Source organism: Dermacentor variabilis, chromosome 8 (assembly GCF_050947875.1).
Source record: "Dermacentor variabilis isolate Ectoservices chromosome 8, ASM5094787v1, whole genome shotgun sequence".
Classification (NCBI taxonomy): Eukaryota; Metazoa; Arthropoda; class Arachnida; order Ixodida; family Ixodidae; genus Dermacentor; species Dermacentor variabilis.
Window position 1 is genome coordinate 12799732 of NC_134575.1, and position 19782 is coordinate 12819513.

General features: G+C 45.3%; 1 protein-coding gene across 1 annotated transcript; it reads right to left on the bottom strand.

Annotated features, from left to right (window-relative positions):
• Positions 1-1084: 1084 nt before the first annotated feature.
• LOC142590829 (sodium-dependent dopamine transporter-like) lies at positions 1085-16381 on the bottom strand. The gene is made up of 16 exons (XM_075703232.1): positions 16096-16381; positions 14711-14828; positions 14139-14270; positions 13704-13879; positions 12347-12534; positions 11818-11953; positions 11076-11210; positions 10681-10784; positions 10032-10156; positions 9328-9440; positions 7953-8081; positions 6360-6459; positions 6044-6144; positions 4753-4899; positions 3721-3861; positions 1085-1429 (listed from the first exon to the last, which is right to left on the bottom strand). The coding sequence occupies exons 1-16, from the start codon at positions 16120-16122 to the stop codon at positions 1085-1087; spliced, it is 2217 nt and encodes a 738-aa protein (XP_075559347.1). The 5' UTR covers positions 16123-16381.
• Between the last annotated feature and the right edge of the window lie 3401 nt (positions 16382-19782).

Below are 19782 nucleotides of genomic sequence, written 5' to 3' on the forward strand. Positions count from 1 at the left end.
AAGTGAAATGTAGAAAGCTCTGAAAAAAGGGGAGATGAAAGTGGACCAAAAGGTAACTTGTCGACAGTGGGGACGGAACCGGCAACCTTCTCATTACGCCTGCGAGGCACTACCAATTGTGCTGTGCCGGCGGTGATAAAGCCGTCCATTAACTTGGATATTTATGTGTACTAGATTTAGCCCGGACTGTGTTAGCACCGTTAAGAACCACTGCGGGCGGAGGTGAAGCAGCCTGTTTTGCCCGATGGCGTCATGTAACACGTGAACTTAGGAGAGCGTAACGCGAAGGTTGTGGGTTCGATCGGTCCCCACCGGCGACAAGTTATCATTTCGTTCCACTTTATTTTCCAGTTTTCTTCATTATTTTCTACATTTCAATTTGGACTACGGCTAATTACCTTTGTGCTTTTCTTGGCTTTTTCACAACGCTTGAGGCTCATGAACCCTCGATGTCCCCAGTAGATATGGGGCGACGACAGAAGTGCGATAACGCGTGTGAAATCCGATTTGACAGAATTTAATTGGCACTATTCGTATACAATATTAAATACTTAGTAGTGTGTATTTCTTTTTTTTTTGTTCCTCTTTCTAATCTTTTTATTCTGCAGAACCCTGCTTTTTATTCTGGTCGATCCTATGGAGCCCTCCCACCATAACAGGATAACAATCGTCTGCCCAATAAAAGTTTATCCATCACTCCTATTATGCAGCTTGTGTGTTCTTGATACATCGGTGGGCCTTTTGTCTGCTGGTTGTATCTCTCTTGCATCTAGGTTATCTATTTTGCAAAAAAAAATGCGTTTTCTTTGTTATAACGCTGAAATTTGAGATTATCTGTGCGTTCTCAATGTGTGGTCAAATGAAGGAAAGACGATAGGATACGTATGCTGCGGCTGTGGGCCCAATGAATCCTCTAGTGCGCAAACGTTATAGTAATACGGTGCCTCTAGAATTTGCCACGAAGTGCAATTACCACTCGCAAATTTATTCCGCGGCTGCGAACCCCTCATACAGTTCTATAAAGAAGAACAGGCTTTTCTTTTCCAGTCCTTCGATGTGGGCTTCGACGGAATTTAAATAAACTTCATGCTATGCTTAGGCATGCACAAGCGCGGCTTCTCACCGGGGGCTTGCCGGGTTGCGGTTCCTCCTGCTCCAGTCTCTCGCGGCTCGCGGACCGGCGCACCGAGCTCGGTTGTCGGGTCACGTGCAGAGTGCCGGACTGCGACGGGACGCCATTCTGCACGCGTCCATCCGCGCTGGCCTTGCGTGCACGCGCCCTGAGAAGGGTGTCCGATCCCGGCCCGGCGTAGGCGCGGTCGCTTGCCACCACGAAGTCGGAACCCATGATCTCGGTTGAGGACTTGGTGCTCGAACTGCTCCTGTTCCTTCCGCGCTTGGACGACTTTTGTGGCCGTTGTCGGGACGCCTGCGAGGAACGGGCAGAAGTTTGGCAGAGGTGGCGGTTTCAATGATAAACCGCGGTGGCCGAATTTTAAGTGGGCGCGAAACGCAAGAACTTTGCTGAACTTAGATTTAGGTCCTCGTTAAGGGAAGAAGCGGGCTTTAGGAAAGGAAAAAAAGTAAATCTTCGAGACATAGCGCTGAACTTTTGTTACATTTATGCAATGTTACGTACTTATTTTGCGTATGCGGTCCATTTTTGTTTTTCTCCTCTGGTTGTAGTTTTTACGCGAGCTTCCAATAAATAATGCTTTCGTAATATATTTGCGAAATATAGTTCCTGCAATTTCGCTCAACAGGGTATGAATGTCTTCTACATTATTATTGAAGAAATGCCGTAAGACCAGCATTTTTTACGTACGTTACCTAGAACAAAAGTTCCGAGACCTTAATGTTAAGCCATAGAAAAACATTATTTGTAGTTCCAACTTAGAAACCTCGCAGCTTGAAGAAAAGCAAAGTAATGAAAGGGGTCCTTCATCAGCATCATCATCATCATCATCATCATCAGCCTAGTTACGCCCACTGCAGGGCAAAGGCCTCTCCCATACTTCTCCAACTACCCTGGTCATGTACTAATTGTGGCCATGTTGTCCCTGCAAACGTCTTAATGTCATCCGCCCACCTAACTTTCTGCCGCCCCCTGCTACGCATCCCTTCCCTTGGAATCCAGTCCGTCCCCTTTCAAGGACCCCTTTCAAGTCTTTGGAAGGGGTCCTTAAGGGATAAGAAATGATGATGATGAATGAATAAGGTTGCTCCTGCAGCATTGCTTGAATCACACAGGAGTCGTTCAACTCCATCTAGGGAAATGAAAGCGCAAGTTATGAAGTTTATTTTGGTTGTTGTAACCTCGCGTACGAGTACCTTGAAGAGCAGTCCAAAGATTTTACTACTGTAATGCTCAGAGAATCCTTTACGCTATACACCGTCCTTATACCTCACAATAATGATTTATGCGCAGCAAGCTGAGCGTCTAGCCTATAGTAGAGTTTTCCATAAGCTGGAACGAGCATTCAGTTGGTATTTGCTTAGGAAACAAATTATAATTAATAAACGCTACAGTAAGGAAGTTTTAACTATTAAGATTATTGTTTTTGCACAAATGTACTTTCCAAGGCGAGAAATAAAGACAAAAAAGCTGTGCTAGTTTACCTGCTGTGGAGCTGCACTTGGACATCACAGGACTAAAACGAAACTTTATTTTCACATTTTCTGTTTCTTTCGTGCCCCCCCACCCTTGTGGCCCTCAGGGTTGACAACGGCTGCTCAGCTTTGTGCGACCGAATCGCGAAGTACATGGAGAATAGAAAAAAAAAGCAAATAAAAAAGCTGCGTCACACAAAGACGAGTCGAAAGAAGACAACGTCGATGTAGAATATTGCATTTGCATTTATATTTGCTGAAATGGGGCACATGCAAGGGGATGCAATGTTGCATAATTGTATGGCTTTTTTGTACTATTTGCATTCTTTTCTTTGTCATATTGTCAGACCTTACATTTTTCTCCCGGGCATTCGATTTCTTTTATTCATGTCGAGTTTTCTGAATCGCAATTTTCTTTCTTTTTTATATGCACCCGCGTCTAACGTTGTCTTCTTTCCCGTCGGCTTTCACCGACACATTTTTTTACCAAGAGGCCCGGTAGGCAGATCCCGGAGGCAGTGGCGTCTGTAGCTCAATGTAATTAATTCTCAGCTATATAGGTAGTAATTCCGCCAGTACCTTTATTTTACTTTTTCTGCGAATAAGTCTCGTTTTTGGTCTCGTTGGAGTCCTACATTTTTATACTTTTGCGACTGGCTACGACATTCCAAAGTAGTGAAATTGCGCCTTTTGCTAAGAGGTTACATGCACAGATAAGAAGATTCCAGATACGCAAGCCCGCATGAAGACAGCAAAGAAGACCTTGTGTTCAAGGACACTAGTTCAAAAATAAAGGCACAGCTTTGACCTGCTTCCATCTTTTTTCGTTTTACGTTGCCTCTCTCGCGGGATACCACTAAATTAAGCCAGGTGCTACATAAGTCAAATGCTGACGAAACATGCTACTTGAAAAAGAACTCATTATATCCAGCATGCACAGTTTGAAATTGAGGCTGCCCTTTAGCAGGTCGAACTCCACAGAAATTTGTGACAGCAGTTGCCGCGAACACCTGTTTTTTCGTTACAGGCACTGCATGCAGAACTCTAGCACACAGAAAAAAACATCAAGCGTGAGAAGAAATGTAAAAATGTGCAACCATAACAACTCACCTGGGCGGGTGGCCGAGCCTCGGGGTTCTTCACGGCGTTGGAGTCGAACCCTTCGACAACGAGGGTTTTCCGGTAATACATGGCTAGCTCCCAGTTCAGTGGAACCCACGTGGGCAACGGAACAAGTAAGTTTTCGAAAGTCTGTCCGGGCATGGTATGAAAGAAAAGCGTTACTCGATAATGCATCACGTCCACTTACATTAAATTTTTTTCTTACTACCACGCTCAATTTAGGACTGACCTACTTTGGCTGCTGAGCTGTCATCTATAAATTTGTCTGGTTCCGAAGCTATGCATATCCTATTAACGACAGCGTGAAACGCTTTTTTTTTTTGCCGTCCAAAGCACGCATCGAAATGCAGTTTCCGAGGCCAGGAATCGAACTTCGACACCAAAACACGATAACTAGATAAACAATGGGCAGTAAGCTGAGCATTTCGTTCGCAGTGTTTATGTAAAACACCTTGCCTCTTTAAATTAAATGCAATATGTGCCTTACATATTCGCGATCACTGATGGATATTACTAAATTTATTGAAACTACACAAAGATAATATGGACAATAGGCAATTATAATAAACAAGACCCTTAGAATGAAAGAATGAATGAATGAATAAATAAATAAATGGTAATGATACAATGAGTTTCACATTGCTATCATGGAGACAGCTTTTTGGTTATTTGTGTTGTTTCCTATTAGAGTTATGTTCCTTGAAATGCACACACTGGACTGGCACTTGGTAGTATTAGAATAACGAGAACCACACACACAAACACACACACACACACACACACACACACACACACACACACACACACACACACACACACACACACACACACACACACACACACACACACACACACACACACATATATATATATATATATATATATATATATATATATATATATATATATATATATATATATATATATATATATATATATATATATATATATATATATATGGCTGAGGAAATCACGCTGGCCCCGGCTCGCAAAGGTAATGAAGAGCGAGGACTTGCTCACCAGGTTTTGATCAGTTAACAAGACAACGGCGAACACAGGGATGAAGCTCAGTTGAACGAGCCAGAACCACGTGATCACGGCGTAAATCCATATTGGGAAATTACTGCCTTCCCACAGCTTTGACGCGAGCTTGCCTAAAAACAGAATCTGGAAAATAAAGAGAGAGATAGAGAGAGAGAGAGAGAGAGAGAGAGAGAGAGAGAGAGAGAGAGAGAGAGAGAGCTTGACTAGTGGACCGAGCTCGCGAGAAGCAAGAGCACTGCGTAGAGCAAAAGCTAGACGCGTGCAGTACAGAAGGCACTCGTCCATTTATGTCCGAATGCTCCCGGACGTTTCGTAGACGGAACGCACTATATCTTTTCAGAACCGCACAAAGAGAACGTTAAACGCTTCATTTTCGCTGGTAATCTTGCCTGCAACGAGAACTCAAGTAAGTAGACTTTCTAGTGGTGACACGCAAACCCACGTAGACCAAACAACATCTTCGTATCGACTTGCAAGAGGCATCCCAACACCGCCTGCGACTACGCGATAGTTTAGACGGCTTAACTGAATCACGGCTTGGGGACAATGAGTTTCTGCCTAAGTTGACTGAGCCACCAAGGTGCAGGCGGTCCCAGAGGAACTTCATGTTAGGTATGTTGTACATATTGTTCTCAAACAGAATCACTGACACCTAATAGAGAGATAACACAGGCGTCTTGCCCTCCCTGTTTTTTTTTTGCTTTTTCCTTTACACTTCCCCATAACGTACACAGAACCGCTGACCAGTCGAGAAGATGCAGCGTTAGCATGCAAGAAACCTACCCTCAGCCACCAATGTTAACGGCACACAGAGCTTGCACCCCCCTTCAAAAAAAAAAAAAAAGAGACAACAACGAATTACCACAGTGCATTAGCACAAAGCCTGTAATTGAACGTTCCAGTGTGGGGAAGCTTTTTCGACTTGCATAGCCATTCATTCAATTTGATGCGCCGAGCCTTAACCGAACAACTACTCCCATTGTATGTGGAACCAGTGTTTCTAACTTTTGCGGCAGCGAGATTGCGAGGTTAGTGACGGAGCAAAGGAAGAAAAACGCCGACGCTGCTAACGTGCTAACACGTTTAACGTGCACCGCTAGCAAGCCTACGCTGTTACGTGTGCGCATATGCCTGCGCTATGCAGAACGTGGCTGAGTTGGCTATGGCGTTAACGGTTCTTATAAAAAATCTGTCTCTGGCAAAAGCCTGTAGCTCCCATTGAACAGAGTTGAGCGCACATGATGATGCATTCAAGGGCTGTACTTACAATAATTATTAACGGTATGACGGATGCCAAGCAGACTTTCACGAATTCGCTGCATTCACGACCAGTCATCATTCTGCATGCAATATCAAGTCGGCGGGCACCTGTAACAGCAACGATGAAGCAAATGATTCTGCTTAGGATGCGAAATGCAGAAGCATGGATTAGTTTTGCTAAATTAAGTACGTTCCGGTGCGACTGACTGCAGGTGTTAGTCTGAGAAATACAGTAACTGCTTGAACGATTGTGTCACTTCTTTTTTTTTATAGCCGTCATAACGTTGTACAGAGAAGCCTATAGCAGTCGTGCAGAAACCTACCGTAGAATTGCAGCAATACGATGGACTCCAGAAAAAGCGCCACGAAGCGCAGGGTCTGATCATGATTGTGAGCAATAATAGCAGCGACGTTGGCACCAAACTGAAACACAGTGGCAAATTGTACGCACCATCAAAATTGTGCGTTAAATGTACCATAAACTTCATATTAATGATGGCAAATTGAAATCAAAGCGCAAGAGAAAGACGACGTTTGCCCTAGCTTGAAGCCGAATTAACCCACAACGTCCACACCTGGGGCGTTCCTTTATTATTTCAGGTTTGGTGACGGCTGTCCCTCTGTCCAGATTCTTGGGTACATAAATTTACGCACATGTACGTCAAGACGCAAATTAGTGAAACAAAAGAAACTATGCAGATCCAATGGACATCTTATACTCCATGTGAAGCGATCCCTTCGTGAAACAGTTACTCAAACTGGGCAGGACAGCAGCAGCTCCCGGCAGCTGCTGCCAGCAATATCCCAGGAGCGTTCAAAAAAGTTAAACACGACATTCACTGTACGGCTTCTGTTCGCGAAGGAAAAACACGTGGTTCTAAAAGCGGCAGGCGAGCCTAAGGATAGTTCAGCACAATGCGTTGGCGGGCTAGTTGGTGCGAATCCAAAATTACTTTGTTTTGTAAAAGCTTTGTAAAAGGTTTTACTTTGTATTACTTTGTAAAAGCTTTGTTTCATGATACTACGGTTTTGTAAAATGAGCTGTGCTACCACTGCCCAAGAATTATCGGAACGTTTTTTCATGCAGTCACTGGGTTCGCAGTGCATTTGTGTGCCTTCTTTAACCTTGTACAGCATTGAATATGTTTTTTTTTAAGTTCTGTCACATGAGTGCGCTCTGGTGATCGGCTGTTGTAGTGGTCCCTGGACATGGTGCTCTCTGCGCATGTTCTTCTGGATTCTGCACTCTACGAAGGAGTGACGCAATAAAATGATGTCAGTTGAGAGTAGCGCCTTGTCCTGATCGTCTTTCTTGTATCCTTTGTTTTGCGCTAAAAAAAGTAATTATGGAGCCTAAGGAGTCGCTCTGATTTCATTCCCAGCAAAAGACACGTCCATACAAATATCGCCACGCGTAATCTATAGAGGAACCGCTAAGAGCCAACATCTTCCCCAACAAGAAACAAAAGACGTTCTCTTCTTTCTCTTCCGTACTAGTCAAGCATGCACCACTCAATGCAAGACGCTCATGTATGACTACTGGCGGCAATATAAACATTTCCGCGGTTTTAGGTAATGAAGCTTCACCATTGCCTATAAAGAACGCCATGTTGCATGACTTGGGTTCAGATACGCAGGACAGCCTGCCTACAAGCACAATGTCAAGACGGTGTGAGTGCATCGACCGCAATGTCGATAATGGAAGAACGCAGTGGGTAACGCTACTGTGACGTGTACAGTTAATGCAGCTAGCGTATTGTGACACAAACTGCGATTCTACAGACCATGAATTATGGATTAATAGGCACTTTTTCTCTGCAGTTGGAAAACACAGTGCAGTGCGCTCCTTGGTAAAACCTAAGCACGTGTTGTTGTGTAAATAAAAACTTTATGTTGTGTAAAACATAAGAACTCACCGGGCTGCAGACGACTGCGCTGGTCATGAGAATGGATACGCATAAGAAGAAGTAAATGAGTGTCCGGTTCAACAAAATGAATGGCTGGGCGGGAGTAAGCACTTCGATGACGATGTCGGGCACTATGAGCTGTGGGAAATGGGACAGCATGTAAACTGAGCTCTTTTAATTATCAGTGAATCCCTCTCAAAAGACACTGAATCAAATGTTACTGCGAAAGTCGCGAGGCGAAGATAATGTAATGGGTTTATTTATGCCTCGATAACTGCGCATCTTGTAATAAGGGGTTACTGCGCTATGAACACATGGACAACAGAAGTACAAGGGGACAGAACGCGCGCAGACTCACAACTGAATTTTATTGGGTGAAAGATGACACACCCACACATACACCACACGCACATTTTATATATATATATATATATATATATATATATATATATATATATATATATATATATATATATATATATATATGCAACGATAGAATTGATGTCATCATGTCGATAGGCCATTTAGTATTGCTGATAATAATAATAATATTTGGGGTTTTACGCGCCAAAACCACTTTCTGATTATGAGGCACGTCGTAGTGGAGGACTCCGGAAATTTTGACCACCTGGGGTTCTTTAACGTGCACCTAAATCTAAGCACACCGGTGTTTTCGCATTTCGCCCCCATCGAAATGCGGCCGCCGTGGTGGGGATTCGATCCCGCGACTTCGTGCTCAGCAGCCCAACACCATAGCCACTGAGCAACCACGGCGGGTATTTAGTATTGCTGCCGTCACAATCGTGCGTCAAGAAATTGCACCTCACAATCAGCAAGTAAACTGGAAAGATTGCTAATACATATACGCGCTTTCTTATTTATAACCAACGCCTCAAACAGCTCCCGTGTACGACGATCCCTATGATGGTTTAAAATTTTAGTTTTTCTAGAAGCTGAACGCACGCCTTCTTTGTCTTTTTTTCACTGTGGTGCAGTGTAGAAATCAGAATAAACATACGACACAGATGCTTGCCGTCATTCAAATCCATAGCAATCAGCTTGAGCAGCATCACTCTTTACTAAAACGCAAGCAGTCATGCAGCAGCCATTTTTTATTTGCAAAACGAAGAAGCCAAGGAATGATCCTTGCTTCATAGGCTCCATAGCGCCCGGGCCAACGTAAAACCTTTCATTCAAGGGTAAAAAATACGAAGGATTGTGAGAAAACATAAGTTATGCGTGCACTATTCCCCATTTTCTATCAACCCTCGTATAACACAAAACAAAAGTGAGCAATGCGGCATCACTGCAGCCTCGAAAGAACACACCACTAACAGGCGCTCGCCTACGTGCAGCAATTAAGCCTGGTCGAATGTGCACTCACAAACTTTGGTAGCATCGTGGACAGTAACCAGAGGGCGTGAACTTGACCCCATAGCTCCTGGTACGGCACCACGCTCATGGCTTGCGGCAGGATGCCCACGACTACGCCCGATTCTGCAGTTATACAGAGATGTGTCATATCAAATTGGGAGTTCAGCGTAGTGGAAGCCGTTGGAATGACGAATACATTCTTATATATAGCTATATACATAAAATATAAAGAAAGAGGAGACTTCTAGTGTATGAACTTGCAGTCAGTAAAGCAGACATGTGAGTATGGTCTTTAGAATGCACAGCGCCTCTACTATATAAAAGATATGATCGTCGAAGTGCTTCTCTATTAGAAAGAGCAACACCAGGCATATTGCCTTATGCACCCCTTTGAAATGCTGCGGTGAGAGTGTGGCTCTTTCTGTGGTAATTTTATTTCAAGTAGCACCAAATCCCTAAACGGGCTAAAACTCCGCGTTAGATGTGCGAGGTGACAGCGAAGGGCAACCGTTGAGGAGCTTGTCAGACGCTTCGGCACACTGGGGCATCTGTGATGTCCTTGCGGCACAAATTTTCTGAAGTATATTTCATGCTTGTCACAAAATGCTTCAGGTAGCAGTTTTAACAATCACACATCGATTTTACAACTTCTTCTGTTCTTGCATTGATCTAAAGAACCGCAGTAAGGGGGCAGACATCGTCAGCGAAACGCACCTATGCCGACAAGCATGCGCACATCGACGCCGACGGTCGACGCCAGGTGGCCAAGGAACATGAACGTGATCGCCGTTCGAAGAACCTCGGTGGCCGTGTCCGCAACTAACACGAAGTACACGTCCCTGCGTCGAGATGCGGAGTTCACGACTATTCGTAAGCCCTTGCTGTCGGCTGTCGACGTCAGCGTAGTTATATTCATTGGGAAGCTCGGTTCTGCGTTATAAAATTTTTTTTTGTAGTAACTATAGGTAAATGAAAAAAAAACAAGCAAAAATTCAAACTTCGATAAACTTTTTTGGCACATAATCTTCTGAAACTGGACATCAGGAAACGCTTTAACAGGCTAGTTCGAATCCTGCAAAATCTAAGAAGACGTCCAAGAAGTGAAAGCAGAATATATTTTCCTGCATTAGTCTAAATGACGAAGCATAAAAAACACGTTCCTAATTACCAACTTACAAAAATGACAAAAAAAATACGAGAGTCGACATATGATCGCAGACAAAATTGCCAATGTTCGCGTTGCCCAACTTGTTTCGAAATTCCCATATAACAAGATATCGCGTGACGAAAAAAGAAATTCACCTTCCCGCCTCACCGAAACAGCCCCAAAGATTGCCTCTCAGCTAGTGACAAGCCCTCTCACCGCTGATAGACGTTCTTGAAATTGTTGAACCGAACGATTCCCAGGTAAATGGAGCCGGTGACGCCGACACTCTCCAGGGACACGTACAGTGCGTTGGACCACATCTGCGGGCGATGTTACGCAGCGCATGTGACCGCCTAAAGACTCCAACACGGTGTGCTGGCTGTCTACGAACACTGCTCTGATTGCGTATGTCACTTGTAGCGGGAGATTTGTTTTACTTCGGCAGCGCACAAAAAGAAGTCTCAAACTGAAAGCAACTCGTAGCTGGGGCTACAGCTAGTGGCCAGGGGACAAAGGGATGGTTTAGCATTTCATTTCTGGCCGTAGCCTCGACGGCATTTAGAGCTGAGCAACGGGAAAGTCAAGCAGTTTAGGGATGGTGACCCTCAGACCTCGGGATTGATGGCGTAGCTCCAGTCGGTGTAGAACATCGTGCCGAGGCCGCTCATGGCACCGGGCAGGGAGGCGCCTCGCACGAGCAGGAGCAGGGTGGTTGCCACGTGGATGCAAACCATCACGTACAGAACCTGCGAAGTCAGTAAGTTAATCGATGATTTGATCGATAAATGTGCCAATTCATCGGAAAGACGTGGCTTTATATGGCGGCTAATACCACCTCAGCCCTTGATTATGGCACAGCAGCTGTAGACAGTCCATCAGGATTGTGCTTACGGGGGGGTTTGCTACAAGGCCCAATTAAATTCTGGGGGTTACCGTGCCTAAACGGCTGAGTAGGTTATGAGAGACAAACCCAGTAGGGGGCTCCGAATTAATTTTGACCATCTGGGATTCTTGCTACATGTATCCAAAGCAGGGCAGACCAGCGTTTTCTCATTCCGACTTCATCAGGCTGGGGCCAACATGGTCGGTAATCAACAGCGTCGCAACAACATAGCCACTCAGCCACCACGACTGGTAGGAAAAGCCAGTAATGCGGAGACAGCACTTCTCCTTGCCGTTCGCCACTGTGTCCCATCTGCCTGTTGTCTTTAATTCTTATAGTAAACTCCTATCAGCTCTTTCCTGTGGCACTTCCGCTGACATATGAGCGCTTCCGCTAAAGATGTTTAGCTGTTCTAAACCATGGGCCCATATCCACCGAATGTACACATTTCAACACTGGTGTACACGTACCCACTTGACCCTGTTGAATCTTTGGTGTGCTAGTGCGAACACCACCATCCAGATGGCGGCCAGTGAAAGCAGGGGTTGCGCTTGGATCTCGCTAAGGGGCGAGGAGCTCCCTTCAAGCCAGTTGGCATGGCGGCGGCTGCGGGAATACGAGTGAAATAGAAATGGTGAACGTAGCAGTTGGAGGATTCGGTGACATTTAGCCATTTTCCACTTGCGGAAGATAACAATTTGAAGTGTGGCGTACACTTAGCTAGCATAACATATTGTTTTTCCAAAACCAATTTTGCTGTTTGGTGCTTTAAGTCTACACTGATATTAGGCCCTATTGCTCCCAATTCTAGACAGCATTAACTCCGTAGCTCTGCCTACCGGAAGTGCCAAGCTCGGCGTTTGTCTGTGGTGAACGCCTGACTGATCTGTATTTGACGACGGTGAATCATGCTCCCCTGATCTTGCAAACAGTCAGCCAGGATTTCTTGTCCATTAACGAATCATTCACCGCAAGTATTGCTTATGAGCACAGACGCACGGCTGGTACGGCTGCAGGTAGTTGTACACTCCGGGCAGGCAGCCGGCCATGTCGTGGCGGAACACCTCGGGAGGTACCATGACCACATGCGTGCCTGTGCTTCCTGACTCCAGCACCGGAATTCCTTGATTCAGGGAATGCCGTCGAAACGCCTCTGCGAGCTGAGCACGGGTGGTCCTGCATAGTGACTGCGAGACAGCCGCAGAGAAGTAAACGGCCCTATGTTATGGAGAGCAATCATTGGCTTCGAGATTACCGGCGTGTCCCGGAGCTTAAGAGTTTCGGAGGCCATGGTCAAAGCAGCGAAGGAGGAGATGGAAGATCACACTTAGTACATTATGATTTCCCAAAAATGGATGGAATATTAGTACGTCACCAGTGTTGCGACACATGCCGTTCGAGGAATCTCAGTGCTTAAACGAAGCTGTGCTCTAAAACGTAATGTTAGCTACTGTCGCTGTCAATAAAACGATGGGGATTGCAGCGAAAATCGGCGAAATAGGCGATGCGCCTCTTTTACCGGACAATCTTAACGAGAACCCTTGGGGAAAGCACACCACAAGCTTAATGGCGAAGTATGAAGAGTCCAATTATGGTCGTTACGCTATCCCCTTAACCATGTAAGCCTTCGCTTACCCGATCTTTCATGCGCTCAAGAACGCACGTCTATGTTTATTGATAACATTTATTACACTAGCCCGATTCTTAAGCAACTGAAGTGGCTAACGCAGGAGTGGACACGGGGTACAAAAGGGCGACAAGGACATGCGCGACTTCCTTGTCTCCTCCCTGGTGCGCTCTTGTCTGCTTGTGATAACCATGCGTCTTGCGCATGTGCAACTGAATGCGATCAGGTGCGCGAGAGTATACATTCATAATCTTTTTATAATAAACACCAGTTGGAAGTTCCGCTTGTCTTTGTCACCCTTTTGTGCCTCGTGTCCACTGCTGCGCTAGTTACTTCAGCACGGGATACCAACTTGGGTTGCTGTTTTAAGCAAACCCTCGCCTTTCGTATCATATGTTGATCATCAATCTGAGCCAAGGGTGCCCATATGCTGCCCGAGTGCTTACCTCTATCTCTATTTCCATTGTTGCCATTACCAACAGTGCCAACATTAAAGTATGTCACAGCTGTAGCCTGTTATCCGAATCCTCTTTAACGCCCCATGCGTCCTGAGAGAATGAACAACAAAAACCCAAGTATCTTTATAAGCATAATGACCTTGCGTTTAATTGCGATTCGCGACCTGTGAATGACGCAAGACGAGATGCATCGCGTATCCCTCGTGTCCACACTCCGCTCAATTCAAACTAAACCGTGAAGGACTGCATGCTCGCAGCGAGCGAGACTCACGAACGTGTGCCTCGGCACGTAGCAGGTGCGGTTGGACGCCAGCAGCAATCCGTTCTGACACTCGTTGCCGCCAGCCTGCCGGAGCGAGTCGAACAGGTAGCGCAGCTGGTCGGACACCGGCACCGAGTCGGCAACCATGTGCACGATCGCGTACAGGCTCATCGTGTAGCCCACGCCTGCGACGTGCGCACACAGCGCGTCGTCACCACTTGGTGCAGGCAGAAGGAAGGCGAGCGTGATTTAGAGAGCGAACGGGGGCAGGGTGTTATTGCGGCTCAGATTAATTTTGATTATCAAGAGTTCGCACGGTGAAACTAATAGCGAAACTTCAAAAACATGCAAATTGACGTGCTTTTTTAAAGCTCTTTCACGCTGCGAAATGATTAATTGTACAAAGCATAGCGATTCAGTTGTGGAAATGCCGCGCGAACTTGCCAATAAAGAGCGGAACTGTGCTGAAGACTCCGAAGTTCCCATCTCCAGCGAACTGGGCTAGGTTGCTCTCCAGGTGCATAATGGGGAACGCCACGACGCCGAGGAACGCTAGATACGCCAGCAGGAACGGCACTGCATGGGGAAAGTGGAAAGCACGCACAACACACTCTCCCGAATGCATGAATAAACTTGTATGGGCTTGCAGGAAGCAAACAAGGCTCGTTGCACTTCGCTCACTACGATTAGTAGCAGGGATGCTTCCTGATGACATTTCTTGATGTCACCGGTGTCTTAATATGCATTTGAGCATGTTACTGGTACATTCAAACAATCCTGCTGCTGATGTGTATTTTCGCGTACTATAGGCCGCGTGAAGTGTTCATATGTGTGGTTTCCCATTTGTGTGAAACCGGAGATTGATCGAGTTCCAACTCCACATAGCTTTTCTTCCCTGCTTGCTTCTATACATCATGTACATGAGTGTACTTGTCTGTGAGAAATAAATTCAGCGAATATGAGAGATCTCCGCTGTAAACAACAAGTACCCCCCTTCAGAGCTACAAAATTCTCACCTCCTCCGTTTACGATGAACATCGTGGGAAACTGTCTTGCGTTGGCGCTGCCAGCAGTCATGATGAACAGTGTGACCAGCTTGTGGGCACGGCTCTTGTAATTCTCGGGGCCGTACACCTGAGAAAGATGTGCAACAAAGCAAATGTGCGCATCAGAAATATCGTCCAATAGTAAAGAAAAGAATAGGCTGGATAGAAGAGCTGAGTAATGTTTGAAGCCTGCTGACTAAAGTCAACAATGGGGGAGGTTAGTATCTACACCAGAACCTTATCTCCCATTTTTTTTTTCTCGCAAATCATATTTCCCAATACAAAAGTCTCGCTTTTTTCTTGAAACATCACGTCACGTGATGAGCGGGTCTCCAGTCAGGTAAGAGTCTTGTACAGCACAGACCTCGTTTCTAGGTCCGCTTTGCCAAGCGAAGACTTTAGATTGGGTGGAGCGTTTTCTTAGTCCCCACCGATCCACCACTCGTCCTGGCGTGTGCCCATGAGCAGAACGATTTCAACTTGCGCATGAATGCAGGTGCTATTCCTTTAATTTTTACCACATTGTCGAAATTTGTCCTGTCTTTTCGGTCACGCCGATCCAAGATGACGCAATGGGTCAGGTGCATAGCCCCACCATGTCTCTTATCATTTTCGTGTCAGTGTCAGTGTCAGTCACATCACTCAAGAAAACCTGCTTTAAAGTGACACTAAAGAGAAAACTAATCTAATGTTTACTGGGAACTTGCCCTATAAGAACGAGAAACTACCCTTGCCGCGAAAGGAACCTTAGTTAACCAGAAAAAGCGCGAAAAAACGAAAGACAAAGAAAAAACGTAAGTGGGGACACCACCTTGAAGTTTCCACACATGCTTGCCTTCATATCAGAAACATTCGTGCCGTAATCTCCGAATTAGTTTATCGTTTATTCCTAAGTATGGACTACACCGTATTATGTAAGAGCCAAAGATAAACTTAGCAGGTTTCAGGGACTATTACTGAGCCGAAACAGCACGAACAAAAATTCTTTTTTTGAAATTCTGATGAGGCACTGGCGCACCGGCGCTGGAGTTCAAACATAAAATTAAGAAAGGAAATTTAAGCTTTATTTTTATCTTCACCTCTAATAAACATCCAATTATCAAAACTTTGTTCAAAGCAGAGTTCTGAAAAATATTTTATTATTTGGAGGTAATTTAGAATTTCTCTTTATTGCGTCTAATACTTCTCGATAAATTTTACAATCACCTAAAGAGTGACAAAACGACCTCAGTCCTGGACCCCACTATCTGTCTCGACGCACTCACCAACGTCACAAGGGAAGAACGAAATGATGTCGACAAAGCGCGTCCGACAAGTATCCACAGACGCCAGCAGGTAAAGATGGTCGCACGTACCTCGTGTTCGTCATCGCTGGACGACATGATGAAGGCGAAGTAACAGACCAGTCACTGCGGGGCGTTGTGGCAGGGAAAGGCTGGCGCAGTGCAGGGAGTAGAACCGTCCAGAGCGAGAGACCAAAGCATCCGCACTCAGAGGCAATTCTGCTTCTTCTGCTTCCTCCTGCAAACCAACGCACGCGCCTCGCGTGGACGCGTCCCAGCGTTGCTTTCGCTGTCGTTGCCTATCGACCACGTGGCCCCTACCCGATATGGGCGAGCTATAATAGCAAATAAAATTTCACAGTCGCTTTCGACGGAGTGCCGTAGAAGGTGGAATTATAGGGCAACGATAGCGGGAACGATAGCGGGAAAAATAATTAATCAACAATTGAAAGGTAAGCAAGGAAGAGAAAGAAATAAGTGTTTAACCGGGCATTCAGTTAGATTCCATGAGAAGTTTGTGGAGAGCGGAGCAAATATCCCTTTAGTTGAATCCAAAAGTGGAGGCCACAAACAACAATAACAGGTTCTGTTAAGTCCAAGTCATCTACTCGAAGACATTGTTTGAATTTTCGTTTCGTTGCCACAGAAAAGTGGTGACAAGATAGACGCAAGTGATTAATTGTTTCTTCCTCACTACCAAAATAGCAGGAGCGGGGAGAGCACCAAACCTGACCTTCGCAAGTAGAAGTCCAGGGGGAGAATACGGCAATGTAGTCTTAAGAGGAAGGCCTCAAGTATCCTTGTGTTGAAAATTTCGCGACGCTGGGGAAATGCACATTGATTATAATCTGTAAAAGCAGTTCGTACTGGCTGTGCTAATGCTTTCATAATTGAGCGTATACGAAATGTAGCTACCGTGATGTGAGCTGTCAGTGGTAGAACGACAAGCATTGGTCCGCAAAGGGGCGCCTTTGCCAATGAATTGACAGTGCGCTGTAAAAACAAACCTTTATCCAAACAAACCTTTTGACCAGAGGTGTACATCAGGATTGAGTGCTTTCCCCACTAATGTTTAATATACTACTGCATGATATTACAATTATGCAGGAAGTCACGCTCTTTGTGTATAAGGATGACAGTGGATTATTTGCTTACGCGAAAGACTTTCACATGCCCTACCAAAAGTTGCAAGCGTATTTAAATCTTTTTGTGCTCTGGCTAGATAATTTGCGCATGGTCCTTAACATTACCAAAAGTGCCCTTCTTGTATTTCTTTCGCATCAATCGGTTTCCTAACGCCTTGTATATCAGAATCGGCTCATTCTGAAAGTAGACACTACAAGGTACCTGGATCCTGAACTAGATTGGCGTCCTCATATAGAAAAACGTTGTGAGAAAAGGTGAAATCGCTCCTGGTCGGTTGACGAGAAAATGCAACAGGAAATTTCGTATGCGAATGGATACTCTTTTTTACATTCATCGTGCTTATGTAAGACCCGTTCTGGAATTTGGTTGCGTGCACATATCTGGCTTCCAAACTATAATTTGCAACCCTTATTTATGATAGAGAGCCCGTGTGCAACGTTGTCTTGGCGTCCCTAAGTATCTCGCGAACTTTGTGCTGTATAAAGAAGCCAACATATCAAATTTAGCCGCGAGATTTCAGCTGCAACGGTAAAAACTATTTATAGCATATGAACAGGTTCCTGGGGCAGGTCACCCGGTATGTCGCACAACCGGCACTATTTTTTTTATTCTATGTGGCCAAGATACAAGCACCCCCAGGTCAGGTTTACGCAGAGTCTTTTAGGAAGAATAAACGTTAAACTGCGATCAATTAAATGTGTCAATTCAATAAAACATGTCATACTTGTCAATTTGATTACGTCTCCCCAAAGAATGCTAAATTCATAGCCAAACAGACATTACTTGGGCTCTTGAATGAATATCTGGAAGATTTCCCTCATACAATGTAGTGTCCACGGACGCCTCACAAACAGATGAGAAATCAGCGATAGGCATTGGCTCTGAAGCACGACCATGGAGCTCTGCTATCCGACTTCCCGATTACACTTCAAATGATGTGGCCGAATTCATGGCCATATGCTTGGCCGTATGCGAAATTCCGAAAGATGTGTCGCACATAATATTGCCCGAAGACTGTCTGTCAGTTCTTATGTTGTTAGAAAGCACGAAAATTCACTATTTCACCGATCACTACACATATTTATTCCACATCACGTAAAAAATCGTTTTTTGTAGATACCTCGTGATTGCGGACTAGCACTTAATGAGAATGCAGACAGCTTAGCAAAGGCAGCGTTTGGTGTGCCCGTAAGTATCTTTATGCCCAACCTTCCTCTGCCGGATGTAACAAGATTGCGAAGCCGATAACAAGTGCCAGGTAGAAAAAATGAGGCCCTCCTAGCTGCAACGGATTACGAACATTTAGCATTCCCCTGGAATGTAAGGTCTTTTCCCTTTCGGCAGGCGAAGTTTCCACTACGGTATTACGATGTCGACTATCACAACTAACTCTGTACATGAGTAGGTGTAGGTTCTCACCATCGAACCTTTGTGCGTCATGTGGGGATATAGAATCACTAGTGCATTTCCTCGTCTGATGCCGAAAATATAATTCCGAAAGAAAAACCCACTTAAAGCAGCCCCTATTGCTTATGGGCCTTCCTCTATCGATGATTAACATTTTACCTTTGGAGCAAGTACCCATGGTCGAGTGCGAAAAGAAGTGTGTCAGTTCGTGCGTGAGCACATCATTACTACTAGAATACTCTTATGGTAAACACCCTTTGCGCATTATTAACAATGAATCACGTTATTTCCGTAATATACTATCTTGGTCAAAATTGGCATGACCACTATTCAAGAAAAGAAAAAAAATTGAAAAATAATTTAGAATCACTATGAGTTAAAAAATTGGCAGTGTCTTAGCTCGGCTATGCCAGGATGTACGTAGTGAAAGCTTAGCATGGTTAGCATTGGGTAATTTTGGTTGCAAGTCCGGGTTAGTCTGATTGTCTACCTATGTTGCGGCGTTTAGCCGGTCGTTCGGCGCCCTGTTCGTCTGTTTCCTGGGCGGTTCATTTCCTCTTCATCTCATTCCGATGTGGAATCCAGACCTTCTCCTGCTTATCAGAATTGTCGCCGTCCATACTGCCACCACAATTGTGGTTGCGGCGCACGCGAGCTCTCTTTTTCAATCCTCCGACATGTTATCAGGCATGCGACGCAGATGGCGAAGTGAGAGGAGGCGAGCGCAACGACGAAGAAGGCGGTGTGACGTTATACCAAACGACGGCGGCGGTGGAAAGGCGCGGCGCTGCGCAGCGGCGGCATAGGCAGAAGTGACTAGGGAGCGAGATAGAAATATCCGCGGCGAGGCGCGCGTTGTGACGTCATGTGCCTCCTCGGAGCACCGCAACGGCGAAATGGAAAGTTCGCGGCCAGTAAAGCTTTCGCTTTAATACAGATAGTACAGACCATTAAGTTAACAGGAAGCAAGAAATTCATCTTTCCATTGAGAACCATGACCAATCTCCACCTCGTGGGTAGGGGCCATAATATTGAAGGAAGAAGAGGAAGAAAATGCGGTACGAGCGCACAGCGGTGGGTGGGCCGAGAATCGGGTGGTTTGGTGACAATTGTGTTAACGCGACAACGTTAAGATCACCGTGTCACGAAAAATTCAGCGTCCGGCATCCGGCGTCGGACATCACTCCGGCAAAAGTAATTTGGAAC

Coding starts and splice junctions, on each gene's coding strand:
- LOC142590829 (XM_075703232.1), bottom strand. CDS start 16,122: ATGTCGTCCAGCGATGACGAACACGAG. Junction 11,211..11,817: donor GATTCAACAGGGTCAAGTGG/GTACGTGTACAC, acceptor CTGACTTCGCAG/GTTCTGTACGTGATGGTTTG. Junction 3,862..4,752: donor TGTTAACTGATCAAAACCTG/GTGAGCAAGTCC, acceptor ATGCCCGGACAG/ACTTTCGAAAACTTACTTGT.